The sequence below is a fragment of the Alexandromys fortis genome, unplaced genomic scaffold, assembly GCF_014885135.2.
Source record: "Alexandromys fortis isolate MF-2015 unplaced genomic scaffold, M_Fortis_MF-2015_v1.1 scaffold_17, whole genome shotgun sequence".
NCBI classification, from domain to species: Eukaryota; Metazoa; Chordata; class Mammalia; order Rodentia; family Cricetidae; genus Alexandromys; species Alexandromys fortis.
In genome coordinates this window covers 8,426,182-8,440,411 of record NW_026067896.1, presented here as the reverse complement: position 1 = coordinate 8,440,411, position 14,230 = coordinate 8,426,182, and the positions used below count along the sequence as shown (strand labels likewise).

The 14,230-nt window shown below is 37.2% G+C and overlaps 1 protein-coding gene across 4 annotated transcripts in view; it reads right to left on the bottom strand.

Annotated features, from left to right (window-relative positions):
* LOC126513391 (fibrocystin-L) overlaps positions 1-14,230 on the bottom strand; it is an 87,756-nt gene that overhangs the window by 25,103 nt on the left and 48,423 nt on the right. For all 4 annotated transcript variants that reach the window (XM_050161750.1, XM_050161757.1, XM_050161761.1 and 1 more), the window contains 9 exons: positions 11,901-12,052; positions 10,524-10,683; positions 9,354-9,525; positions 8,012-8,100; positions 7,144-7,292; positions 5,321-5,450; positions 3,991-4,109; positions 3,263-3,392; positions 1,602-1,775 (listed from right to left, as the gene is read on the bottom strand). In XM_050161750.1, coding sequence (XP_050017707.1) covers positions 1,602-1,775; positions 3,263-3,392; positions 3,991-4,109; positions 5,321-5,450; positions 7,144-7,292; positions 8,012-8,100; positions 9,354-9,525; positions 10,524-10,683; positions 11,901-12,052 — 1,275 coding nt within the window. The remainder of the gene's footprint in view (positions 1-1,601; positions 1,776-3,262; positions 3,393-3,990; positions 4,110-5,320; positions 5,451-7,143; positions 7,293-8,011; positions 8,101-9,353; positions 9,526-10,523; positions 10,684-11,900; positions 12,053-14,230) is intronic.

Genomic DNA, 14,230 nt, shown 5'->3' with positions numbered 1-14,230 from the left:
TAATCGTATCTAAAGGACCAGTTTTCTTCTACTTGATGGTAATATTTCCTTGCTAAGAAAGCACACATAAAGTATGGAAGCACTATATACTTGATGTTTCAATCTTGCAGTTATAAAGAGATTTTATTTAGAGATTTCTATTTCAGAGGCTCTTTCAGAAAGGGTATTGGCAATCACCTGCTGGCCAGTTTGTCATAGTACCACTGAGGTGACAAAAGATGATATTGCAGACCAGTAAAAACAGTGGTAACAATCTACAGGAGATTACTTTAGGCCAAGTTCTGAAGCTTCAGGAAGTCGCTGAAGCCAACTGGATGCACTGGGTTCCTGTGTCACCAAGGTTATATAACCAGGGCTAGCTACAGAAATGACTGGTTCTTAATTCCAGAAAAAAAAAAACCTGCAATAAGTGTTTGCTATATTGGAAAATGAAGACTTAAAATTATTAGCTCTTTTGTAAAGGATTTAGTCATTAAAAAGGAAAGGTTACTACGGTAAATGGTAGGGCATTGAAATACCAACACAACAAAGAATCATAGTGAAGTAGACTCAGTGATTCTCAACCTTCCTAATGCTGCATCCTTTAAACACTGTTCCTCATGCTGTGGTGACCCCCAACTGATATGGGATTCCCCCTCTTGATGTTGTGAATAATAGAAATTAATAATTAATGGTCATTAATATCTCTTAATATAAATGCACTCACTTAACCATTAAAAAGACACAGACTAACAAAATGTATGTGAAAAAGAATTCATACAAGGAACACACCACAACATCAGAGACTGACATTACCTCAGAGTAAAGGGTTGGAAAAGATTTTCCAATCAAACAGACCTAAGAAGCAAGCTAGCATAGCTATTCTAATGTCTATCAAAAATAGACTTTACACTAAAATTACTCAAAAGAGATGGACATTTCATATTCATCACAGGAAAAATCCATCAAGATGAAGTCTCAATTCTTAACTTCTATGCCTCAAATACAAGGGTACCCACATTTGTAATAGAAATGTTACTAAAGCCTAAATCACACAAGAAACCCCACAGTTTAATAAAGGGAGACTTCAACACCCCACTCTCACCAATGGTATAGGATTTTCCCTGCATTTGCTGCAGGAACTCTACTTCCAGGCCGTGGGGTTTAATAAAACTTATCAAAAAAAGTTTTCTGGATTTCAAATGGGGAGGGAGTGACAAAGATAAATACTACCAGATAAAACAGGATTGGCTGAAATTGGTAGATGATGATCACTAGAGGTGACAGTGACAGTAGAATTTACTACATTGTGTTTCTCTGTGTTCGGTGTATTTGAAGGTTTCCTTAAAGTAAAGGCAAGAGAAGTTATGAAATGATTTCTGTTTGGCTTAGAGGCCAGCCTAGTTATCACTTTATCCTTTCCTAGTTTGATAACTTTTACTGTCTAAGAAGATGAAATAAATAACTAATAATGTTATGAAATTTACTCAGAGAGGAACACAGAACGCATAATCACTCTTGAAGCTTTATTTTTCTGTGTGTTCCTGTGAAGAACTGAGAATTATACACACAAGAAACTATGTTATATATTTCACAAAAAAAAAGACAGAAAATTTACCAACCTTTAAATGTCATCATGTTTCCAGTGAATGAGCCAACCAGGACCCGTGCACCGAAAGACTCCCTGGACCAAACTGGGTAATCTTCACCTACTATTTTGATGTTCCTACTCAGTATCCCCACATCAGCTGCTAATGTGTAACTCTGCCCAGTTCCAGGGATCTGCTGTCTCTCTGCTGCAATCAGAAAGGTGGGCCACTGTCAATGCTAAGAAATTTTTAATTATTTGTTTCTTTATAATTCCTAAGATAAGCAACTTTTTGACATGCCAAGTGTCGGCATAAATGTATACATTGATACACTGTTTAAATGGAGATAAATGGTAGGCTTAATTAAGATACTATTTTATTTATATACTAATGCATCTAAGACATAGCATCTGTTTATGTAATAAAATTATTAAAATTAGGAATTAAAGCTATTGCTTTCCTCTTCTTTCCTTTTGTTTCTCTAGACAGTTTTATACCTTTGTTTAATCTATGAAGTACATATATGAGAAGAAATCCAGCACTGGTTTTTCTGAGACTGACTTATTTTACTTAATATTTCTGTTTCCACTTGCATTGACACTCCTGAAAACAATGTAACTTTGTTCTTTATGCTTGGAAAGTTTACTATCTATATACACTATACTTTCTTTATCCATTTTTCTGTTGATGAACACCTAGGCTTGTTCCATAATAATTGTTTATAATAATTATAAACAGTAAGAAAAGTAAGATAGTCTAGGAAGAATAGACTCAAAGTACATTCTATACTTGTATGAAAACGTTCTTATATAACACAGTACCACAAGCAATGAATACACACTAATGAAAAATAATTGAAATGTATACAGTGCTTAGGATTATTTTAAATAAGAGTTCCTTTCAAAAATCTTTGGAGGTGGTTTGCAATTATATAAAGTTGCACATGATAATATTATTGCAATGCTATTTAAAATACTTGCTTTAATTTTAGTCAATGAGGAAACTGTGTTACGTAAAAAATGTTTCCCTGGACCCTGAGTAGAACTGATACTGTTTTTTCTCAGATCCTAGTCATGGTATTGTTCTACTTTTATATGTATATAGCATATGAACCAGAATTCTGTTAGAAGTATATCAAGCACAATTTACATCTTTTTGTTTTTATTTATTTTATATGTATGGGTGTTTTGTCTATATGTGTGTTTGAGCATCATTTGCGTATCTCTGTGCACTCAAGGGCCAGAAGAGGGAGCTGGATCTCCTGGAACTGGAGTTATAGATGGCTATAAGCCACCATGTAGGTGCTGGGAATCAAATCCCATACTTCTGGAAGATTAGCCAGTACTCTTAACTGTCATGGAATAAAAAAAAAACTTTTACAGTTCCATGGTATATTAAGAATTTCTTGGACACTTAGAAAAGGACAGAGTTTTACTCCATAGAATATTATATAATAGGTCTTTGTTGGATATTTGCTGAATGAGTAAATGAATGAACAAAAAAATACACTATATATAGCAAAGGGTTTTGGAAGCCTAGACATGAACAGTAGACTCCACTGGCACCCAAGCCAACTATGCTTGCAAAATATTTGTAAAGTTCAAAGAATTATCATTAAAGGGTACATAGCTAAAATATGGACATTTCCAGACATTTTAATTGCATAGCCCCTCGATTAAAGAGTCGCCACTTACCAAGGTGAGTGTAGGAAAGGCTGTCATTGAGGACGAGAATTTTGTGCCCATGCAGGATTTTAGCAATCCTTCTAGTCTCTGTCTGATGTAAATCATAACTTGTGGTAGTTATCACAATATCTTCTCCCTCCTTAGAAAAATTCAAGTGCCAAATGCAAGAGCAATTTTAAAAGTAGGTTTATGTTTCTTAGGAACAATCATAAGTAATTATAAATTTATGTCTTATTAGCAATCAGGGTATTACCAGCAAAAATTAAGTATACATCTAGATCTCTAACAATAAATGTGCTTTGTTGATATTAAGAATTCTAGAGTATAATACTACCCCATGCCCACAAACACACGTGTGGCATGTCCTTCCCCCTCAATCACCCTATACAAAACTATATGCTCCATGAATAAATAAAATGTAACCAAGTCTAAAGTATGACGTTTCTATTAGCATTCTACTATTCTCTCGTTTGCTATAGCTATCACTTGAATTTCATTGTGCTTCGAAGTTTGTTTGCTTTTCAAATGCTGAAGTATAACATCAAAAATGACAAAGGATAAGGTAACAGAGATAACAGTAAAATATATTTAAATAGTTCTACTGTCTCTCCTTCAAGAAATTATTAGTTACAAATATTTATATCCAACAGCTTACATATTTTTGTTTTACAACTAATGTACACGTGATGCTCCTGATATGGTTTGATGAACGCTTGACATTATGATTTGTTCTCTACCTGCCAATCCACAGCGTCTACCAGAGATAAGATTCTGGAGCCTGCCTCTGCAGTTTCTGACAGTTTAGTTTTATATATCGAATGTGGAAGTCCATGCAGGTCCAGCTCACCAAACACCCCTGAAAGAGAGAAGCATTCCCACCGATTGCACAGGCCTGAGTTGGGAGCTAGTGTAGAATGAGACTATTATTCACTGGTGTATTTTTAGCTAGCTACTAAACATTTGAGAATGAATGGAATGAATTGAGGTTGGCTGTGCAAAAAGTATTGGCAGTTAGACTATAGTAAACCTGGTGTGAAAAGAAACAAATTAAGAGTCTTGCAACAACGTTATTTTGGAATAATAAAAAATGGAATTAATGAAGATGTACATAAATTATTATAAATGTTTCAATTGTTTTAACAGTGGGAAACAATATTCTAAAAAAGGGAGAGTTTTCTCTGTGGGCACCAATTGATCTAAACCATATATCCATAATGTTATCAAAGAAACAAAAAGCTGTGTCATGATGGTGTTAATTTTAACCATGTTTTAACAAAAGGAAAAACCCAATAAATAATTATAAACAATATATGTGCAAAAAAAGATAAAAAATTGTTACCTAATACTAGTTTCCTTCAGATGAGAGCTAAAAAGACATATTGCTTAATAGTTTTTTCTTGATATTATTTTGCGCTAGTTGATGTCATTTTTGAAAAACAAACATAGACATACAAATATCTTTAAGGCTGTGCTCGCCTGCCTCAATGTTGTCGTGGCATTCTTACATGTCTCCTAAATGAATATGCAATAGTATTAACGAAAGCAGCTGTTAATTACTCCTGTAAGACCTTTGCCTTCTAGATTTAAATAGGACTGTGCACAATACACCGATGCCCTGGGGAAATTAAGCTCGGTGCAGCTGTGAGTAGGGAGCTGACAGCAGAGCCAACTGAGCCAAAGAATGTTTATGAATATTGAAATGGAATTATGGGTAGGGAAGGGAGAAGCCACAAAATACGAAAAGTATTATTGTTCTTTCATAGCAAAAAAAAAAGATTATGAAGACACCAGTCTAGAGAAATGCTAGGCATATAGAGAGCTTTGCTAAATTTAGTCTTATAATAACTAATTTTGATTTGACGTATACACATCTACATCTGTTACCAAACTGTAATATGACACTATTTAATATCTTAAAATCTCTGGCCCTTGTGTGTTTAGGATAAATGAAAGGCTGTAAAAGATTGTGAAGCCACGCCATCATGAGCTGAGTACTTTAGGGCTGTGTATTTTGAAAGAGACTAAGAAAAAAAAGACAAGAGACGTTCAGTATATGACAACCCTTACCTAAGACCTTTGCCCCTTGATTTGGTCCTTCCGGAAAAGCCCATTCTGGGGTAGAATGATTTCCTCGAAGAACAATCTGCAATTCTCCTTTAAAAGGGTTATCTTCCCAGCCACCAATTAATCTCCCTCCCTGCAGCGAAGCAGAAAATGGTTAGGACTTTAAAAAAAAAATGAGCAGGAATAAAGTGCACCCATTAGAAAGAAGAAGCCAGAAGCTTCCCTTGTAAATGGAGACATTTTGTTAGGTCAGTCTTGTGGTTGGAAGTGACTTTATCCTTTTTAGCCATAGGATAGAGAGTCTAAATGTTTTTCCATGGTCAAATTCAGTATCTATTTACTGTCAGACCTAGAACTAAGATCTCCCAAGACCTAAGCTAGTGATGTTTGAACAGACACACACAATATGCTCCTAACGCTCCATCTAAGCTATACCCACAAGGGCCAGCATTGCTAGTGATGGCTGTCATCAAATGAACCTAATGTAAGACTTCATCTATATTAATTATAAACTTTAGCCTTCATACTAAACTCATGAATTGGTTGTATTTTTATTTTATTTCACAAGTGAGAAAACTGATGCTGAAATGAAAGCGGTCAGACAACTTATTCACCATTTAACATTTTAATAAACTAATAAACAGTGAAGTAAAGACACATGCAGCATAATTCCTCAACTCCATACATCTGCCCAAAATCTGATGCTCTGTAAAGCATCAAAAGGCGTTTCTGTTCTTTATATTTTCATAAAAAGCTAACAAATTCTGCTAAATATAACATTTTTATACATTCCTTGAGAATTTCTTTCGATGTCTGGATCCTATTCACCTCTCACACCTCCCTCTAACTCCTGTCCATCCAGTTCCACTCCTTCCTCCTACTCCCAACTTCACGTCTTTTTTTTTCTCTTCCATTTTCATAAATAACCCACCCAAACCAATTTGTGCTGCCCGTGGGTATAAAGCCATCTACTGGAGCATGTTAATTGGCCAAGAATCCATTTTGGGGCACTCACCGGCCTCAGGGGTGAACCTACTATTACTATGTATCAAATGGACAGACATAGTATCAAACCACTATCTACATTTATAGCTGTATTTACATCTCTACCCATGGACTGTTAGTTTAGCATCTGGATAGCATCAGGAAAGTTTATTTGTGCAATAAATGCTCTTTAAAATAAATCCCTAATAGCTTTTTTGTTTAGCGATTCTTTTCTCATAAATAGCAGCAGAGTGACAAGACAATTAAGCTGATTAAGCTGTTACACGCTCAAGACCACCTGAGGTTTATAGAAGAACTGGGTGACCATTCCACGCCACTGAAGCAGTGAAACTAATTACTCTTGTTTTCATAATCCCATCTATGCCCGTTCATTTTTAAGAAGCACTGTAAGTTTTCTTTAAAAAAAAAATAGTCAAAATCCTTTCTCTTTAGAACACCTAAGGATTTGGTGTTCGTTGGTGTGAACTCATAGTTAAGCTTTATATAATATCAATACAAATATTTTAAGTAGCACGAAAAAGGGACAACCACACACTCAAGTGTATGCTGATAATTACCCCAGTAAGGAAGATGAAACCATGATTTAAAAGAAGGAAGATGAAACCATGATTTAAAAGAGAGCAGAAAGAAGACTTAGGAGGTGTGTGACACTTGCATTTTCTGTGCTACAACAGTTCTCTCTCCTCTCTCTCTCTCTCTCTCTCTCTCTCTCTCTCTCTGTATGTGTGTGTGTTTATCTACACACTGAATGCTAAATCCTTAAATTTTCGTGTCAGAAATGAATAAGATTAAAAATATAAAAGATGAGACATCACCCCTACCTGCACTGATATGTAGGTGGCGTTCAAAACAACTCTTCTATAAGAAGGGGCTGCAGATCCCACTTCAGATCTGTCTTCTATTTCCAGAACTCCCCAAATAATGAGTTTTTCCATTGGGGGTATATCTGTGTCAGCTACAATCCATGATCCTAAGAAACAATAGGAAATGCAATGCAACCCACCCCGTGGACCGCACGACACAACACTGACAGCTTACTCCAGAATCTTGTTTTTGAAGTCCGTGATTTCTTTTCACTTAATGATTTCTGCATCTTACAGAAATTATGCTATTGTGGCTTTGTTGTCCTTGTGACTTTTTTGTTTTTGAAACGGCTGCGGCTGGGCAGTGGTGGCGCATGCTTTTAATCCCAGCACTCAGGAGGCAGAGGCAGGCGGATCTCTGTGAGTTCGAGGCCAGCAAGAGCAACACAGAGAAACCCTCTCAGAAGAAGAAGAACGAGGATGAACAGGAGGAGGAAAAGGAGGAGAAGGAGGAGGAGGAGGAGGAGGAGGAGGAGGAAGAAGAAGAAGAAGAAGAAGAAGAAGAAGAAGAAGAAGAAGAAGAAGAAGAAGAATACAGTGTTGCTGTGTATAACTTAGGTTTTGAACCCCTGAACTTAAGCCACACACTCCCTTGTTGGTCTTTGGAGTCTCAGGGAAAGCAGGAAACTGTACCACACCCAGCTAAGTTATCATGTACAGAAAACCAAAAGATTGTGCTTCATCTCCTGACACACCTCTTTCCAGTTACTCTTCCCCAGCATATGATGCTTGAAGACAGAGATGTAACCATTAACACGCCTGCTCCACGGCAGCCTTAATGTTCCCTAAAGGCTAACATGTGACTTATGTACACTTGTGTGCTTACCTTCAGGAATAACCACATTTGCTCCTGGGCGAGGTACAGTATAGTTGTTCTCTGGGGATGATTGCCAAAAAGACTCATTTGACCATAAACTGAAAAGAAAAGGAATACTGCCATTAATCGCCACCACTATGTATTTAGTGAGCACTTCCTTAAGGCGCAGCAGTGCATTAGATGTCCTGGGAATGGTAGAATGTGAATCAGATATTTAATAATTTCACTAACCAGGCAAGCTAATATGCACGATTAGTAGCATTCACAAAACATACACAAACAACATACTTTTTCTACTGAACAATATTACTTTTAAAAATTTGAACACCTTTCTTCACATCAAATCCTTATTTTGGTATATGCCAATTTAACCAAACTTTAATTTAATTTGAGATATGCCGATTATTTCATTTTCTTATAAGATTTGGCGGCAGGAAGTTGAAAAGCAGTACATCCTCTATCTGTTTATGGGCCCCTGGCAAATGGTGCTATTTCACCAAGTACACTTTAAAGACATATCTGGGTAGATTCTGTGAATGGAAGGGCAGTAAGAATGATCTCTTACTTGTCGGGGACAAATTGGGGTTATGCCCTGAGCAATGGCAGCGCAGGGCCTTGGGGTGATAGGTTTGCACCCAGAATGAAGGCTGCCTAACCCTGGAATAAACATGGAAAGCGCATTGGAAAGAAGGGGCCTTGCCCTTTTTGTAATTGTGCCTTCTAGAAACTGGCAGCTAATGGAAAATTTCCTAAGGGATGTGGTTAGAAAGTTGATACCTTCTGGCTGGAAATGATTAGTACTGAGATGCAAGAGAGCCATTTACACACTAATGAAACTGTGATGATTCACACGGGTGAAAAAAAGTAAAGAGCTGTAAAATCTGATCAGACAGAAGGGAAGGATTTTAACTAGAAGCATTAAAATGGAGATCAATACTTGAATACAATGCGAAGTTCTCTTGTGAGGTTGACACCGCTTGGAATAATGAAGAAGCTCAGACGCTGTGCTGGACTGGACAGGCCCTAACTCCGTTCAGAGAACTCACAGAGCTCACTTATGTCACTGGATGGCATCCTTCTCACCTATACAATAAAAGACTTGGGACAGCTATCAGAATCCAAGCTAACTCTCCACTAGTGTTAACACTGTCAGCAACTTTTGCACTCACTTTTTATGAGCTTTCTCCATTTTTTTTTTTTTTTTTTTTTTTGTGGGGAGTGAATTACAAAAAGAGAAAAGCATGGGTGTGGAAGCACTTTGTGAAAAGTCGTGCAGGAGGGAGGCAGTTTTATCTCCCGCAGGAGAGATTTAGATTGCATCGAAGATATTAGCGGAAGAAGGCCTACGTACGTGTAAGCTGCTGGGCGTTTCCTGGGAACTGGCTTTCTTGATGGGGGGTGAACGGGAAAGCAGTCTTGGAGAACACAGCAGTAGGCTGTGAAGTTAATGATGACATCTTTCACGTCAGGATCTAGCGTCCCAGGAATGGGCTGGCTCTGAGGAAGGTCGCGTCTCCCTGACACTGAGGCAAAATCAATATGGTTTCCATGAACACGTTAACAGGACGGTCATAGTACTTAAATCTGTACGAAGCCATAGCATTTGGGAAACGTCACTTACCCAGAAACAGAAAATAAGCATTGGGAAACTTCAACAAAATAGGTATCATTTTATTTATTTTTTTTTTAAAAAAGGTATCATTTTAGGAGATGAGATATTAAGAAGAATTAATGAAAATGAATGCCTTAAGGGGCTAGAGAGAGGGTTCAGCTGTTAAAAGCATGCGTTACTCTCCCAGGGGACCCGATTTTATTCCCAGCACCCACATGGCAGCTTAGAACTGTCTGTAACTCCTGTTATAGGAATCTGATGCCCTTCTTCTGGCCTCTGTGAGCACAAAGAAACCACATGGTACAGATAAACACATGCAAGCAAAACATAAAATAAACATACACACATGTACACAAAATATGTGTGCTTTAAGATTAGTTTAGTAATATTTATTTTTTAAACTTAAATTTTATTCTTTCTGGAGGTGGCTAGCATTTGGATTTTGGAGACTGGGTTTCTCTGTGTTGCCCTGACTGTCCTGGAAAACTCTCTGTAGACCAGGCTGGCCTCAAACTTCCTGCCTCTGCTGCCTGGGTGCTGGGATTAAAGGTGTGCACCACCACTACCCAGTTTTAATTTTATTCTTAAATACTTTTATTTTCTAAAAATATTTTTAATACTAATGGAATGTATACAAGCTGCCATCTTATTTGTTTTCTCTAATTCTGTAAATAATGTAATCAGGACCTTGTGTAAATTATATGAGCATTATCTTCAAAAATTTAACTCAAGCTTTTAAATTAAAGGCTTTTCCAGCATAAACTTTATGTGCCGTACTTTTATTCAACAAATATTTATCAAGTTCTGATAATACAGGCTACTGTGTGTCACATATTTCTATTAAGAAATTGTTCTTATCTTTGGGGAAATTATTAGGTAAAAAAATCACTCTGCCCAATGAATACATACCTAAGTAATAGAGTGTACTGGTGTTTGCTTCAAGATGCCAATCTCCATTCTTGCTAGTATTCCAGCTCAGTGGGTTGGATGAGCCATTCCGCATGTCAACAACATTAAACATGTCAGGATTTTGAGTGAAGTTATGTGATATAATTACATAGTCTTCCTCCTAAAATTGTTGCAGAAAAGTGTGGCTTGATTTATATAAAAATGTATCACCTATTATAACTTGGCTTCAATACCATGCACGTAGCCCATGTAGCGTATAACATGCAAAGTTAGTTTCCCATTTACCTTCCAATGGGGGCTTTTATGTTGTTTGACAAGTTGCAGGTCTATGTCAACAATGCTAGCTCCATTATCAATGTAAGAAAAGAGTCTTTATTCTTTTTCTTCTTATTTTTTTCTTCTCTCTCCACACGCATGTGCAGGTTCTTCACTCATATGTACACATGGGTATATAAGTTTCACATATATATGTGTGTGTGTGTGTGTGTGTGTGTGTGTGTTTAAGATCTATGCTTTTCTTGTGATACCTTACAATTTAAAAAGTAATGCTGGATATGGTTTCTGGGCCACACACATATGTAGCATTCATAGAAGAAAGTTGGAGGAAACACCTCATCAAGATGCTGAATACAATTACTAAGGTCAAAGAATGGAGCCTCTACAGTCTCCACAAACTTTTATTCCTTTTCAAAGACAGTAAATATTTGAAAATATGATGGTAGAGATATGTGGTGGAAATACAAATATTGTGTTCTGTAATTAATGTTTTCTATTCTAGTTCATGGTACGAAAACTCTTAACTGGTACTTGGAACTCAATATGTGTAAGCTATTTGCCACAGTAATAAGAACAAAGGAAGTCAGGGAAAAGCATAACATGGGAATATGGCAAAAATTGCCTCCTTAGATTTAGAGTGAGTAGTTCATTCGGGGTGTATCACAAGGCTTTGAAAGATTGATTTGTGAAGTAAGAGCACTCTGGATTGAGAAATAGCTAAGAAGTTACTGAAATGTTCAATGGATAGAACTGCTTGGTGTGGAAGCAGGACCACGTGAGCTCAAATTCTAAAGCCAAGTGTGACTCATCGTACCAGTGATTAAGTGTGCAAACTGGAGGATTGCTGGGGCTTTCTGATCTTCAGGCTAGTTCTGGGTTAAATAAGAGAGCCTGTCTCAAGGAAGATCACCTATCTCAAGGGAATAAGGTGGAGACTGATAAAGATACAGATGTTCCCATCTTTATACACATATACGTATATAACGCAATACATAAATTCACACACATATATGTGAAATTCAGAAGAGGGAAGAAAAGAAGATGGGTGTGTGAGGATGATTGTGCAGGCTGCTGTTCTGTTCTTTGTAGCCCTTCATTTACCTTAAATCCATAGAACGTTGATGTGTATGATATGTTGGTCAAGTGTTCCACACCTTTAAAATACCAATTAATGTGATTTGCATTTGGAATCAGAGCCATCCAGCCAGACATATGGGTCAGCCGTTTCTTCTGAAATGGAACGATGCTGGTGCCTGTAGGAGAGCATAAAGCAAGCAGCAGCCATAATCTCCACCTCTGTTTCTGAACAAGAGAAAATACAAAATCCTGCCCTCTGGCTGTCCTGGAACAGACAAGGGCGGAAGATCAAGGGAAGTCCATTTCTGTAACTCTCTCTCTAGGGGGCAGTATTGAGTCCTGGTGGACACCAGCATCACCTAGCGCAGTTGGTTGCTATGAGTCAGCCTAATTCACACTAGTGCTTTCTGACTCCAGGTTCCTCTCCCTTTCCTCACGCCACCCTTTCCAGACCTGCTTGGTGATAGATTTTTAGAGATCATAGATTTACTACCATATACTTCATACAGAAATAAAAATTCCTGTCTGAGGAAGAGAAGTCCGTGTTCTTTCTTATTTTCCAGTTCCTTACCAGTTCAAAGAGCAAAAGCTACTGAGCTGAGAGGGAAGGGACGGTGGACATTTCAAAACCACTGCGCTTGTATAAACCACCGCACTTGCTTGCATAATCAAATATCTAGAAAGGGAACTGGGAAAGTTGGTGTTGGACTCAATCTCTACTCAATTTCAAAGTAGGTTGAGGAATGGGGCACAGGTATTCACCCAGTTTCATAATGCACAGTAAATAGGTGTAGAGCTTTGCTTGAAAAGGGGGAAGAACTTGGAGTTTTTGCAAGGAACATCTTGAGAGAATCTGATGTGTAAAGAATAAGAATATTTCAATACATCAGTGTGAATTAGACTAGTAACAGGTACTTTTAGTAGTTAGCATATTGCTGGTATATTCATGTTGTAAATTTCAAAGTGGAATAGGCTACTATTGAAATGCCTGATTTTTGTTTCAAATCATCAGTCACCTTATTAATATAGTTAAATAGGGGTTGGTGTATTTGGCAATACTGAAAGCGTATTAAACTGCCATTTTGCAATTATTTGCAAAGTTTTAAGGAAGAGTTGTTGGGAAATACTATTTTCAGGTTTGTGACTTTTGTTTACGCCACATTTGTTTAACTCCGTGAAGCTGTGTTACTGTGCCTGTCTAAAACACCTGATGGTCCTAAAAAAGAGATGAATGACCAATAGTGAGACAGGAGCAAGGACAAGTGGGGCTGGCAGACAGAGAGGATAAATAAGAGAAATCTGGGAGGCGAGAGAATGAGGAGCAAGAGAACAAGGAGAGGAGGACGTCAGGGGCCAGTCACCCAGCCACAAAGTCAGCCATAGAGTAAGAAGGGAAGTAAGATACACAGAAATAGAGAAAGATAAAAGCCCAAAAAGAAAAAGTAGACAGGATAACTTAAGAAAATCAGGCAAGAAACAAGCCAGGCTAAGATCGGGCATTCATAACTAAGAATAAGTCTCTCTGTGTGTTATTTATTTGGGAACTGGTTGGTGAGCCCCTCAAAAAGCAAAAAGAAAAAATATCCCAAAACAAAGAATGATAAATATTGATACCATCAAAGGACAGGCAAGAGCACTTGATTTGTTGACCAAGTCCATTTCTATAGTCATAATTCCTAACGTGTTGGGATTAGACATTCACAGGTAGAGATTTAGTTATCAAAAAGCTGCATCATTTGACTTTACCCAGAAAATGTAAAGAATAACATTTGTAAATATTGTAAAGATGTTGTCTAGAAAATTCTTGATTATCAGAAGCTTTCACTCATTGTCAGATCTCCATTCTATCATCACAGGATGTGGAAAACAAAATTGTTTCATTATAGATAGATATTTATGCAGAGAAAATATAATTTATGATGGTTCATCTTAATGAGTTTTGGACTCTACACTGGCAGGTCATAAAATAACAATAACTTACTATCCAATTAATTACATTAGATATTCAAGCCATTATTATAAAATAGGCTTTGTGTTTGATGACTTTTCTGAGCTAGGGGCTAGAGCAACTGTCCAAGCACGGGTAAAGTAAGCTAGACCGAACCGTCCTCTTTAGCGTGTTATCTGTAGTAGCTGCATTTCTAACTTTACTACATTTTCAATTAGGAATGGGTTTATCAAAATACAACCCATTGAAAGTCAAAGAATATTAGTAATTTCTCAATAGAAGACAAATTGATAGGTGAAAAAGAGATATATGGATATGCAGATTTGAGTCACTCAAGGTAGGCTAGCCAAGGTGTAAATGAGAAAATATATACTTAGAGAAAGCCCCAAATTGACTTAGTAAGGAC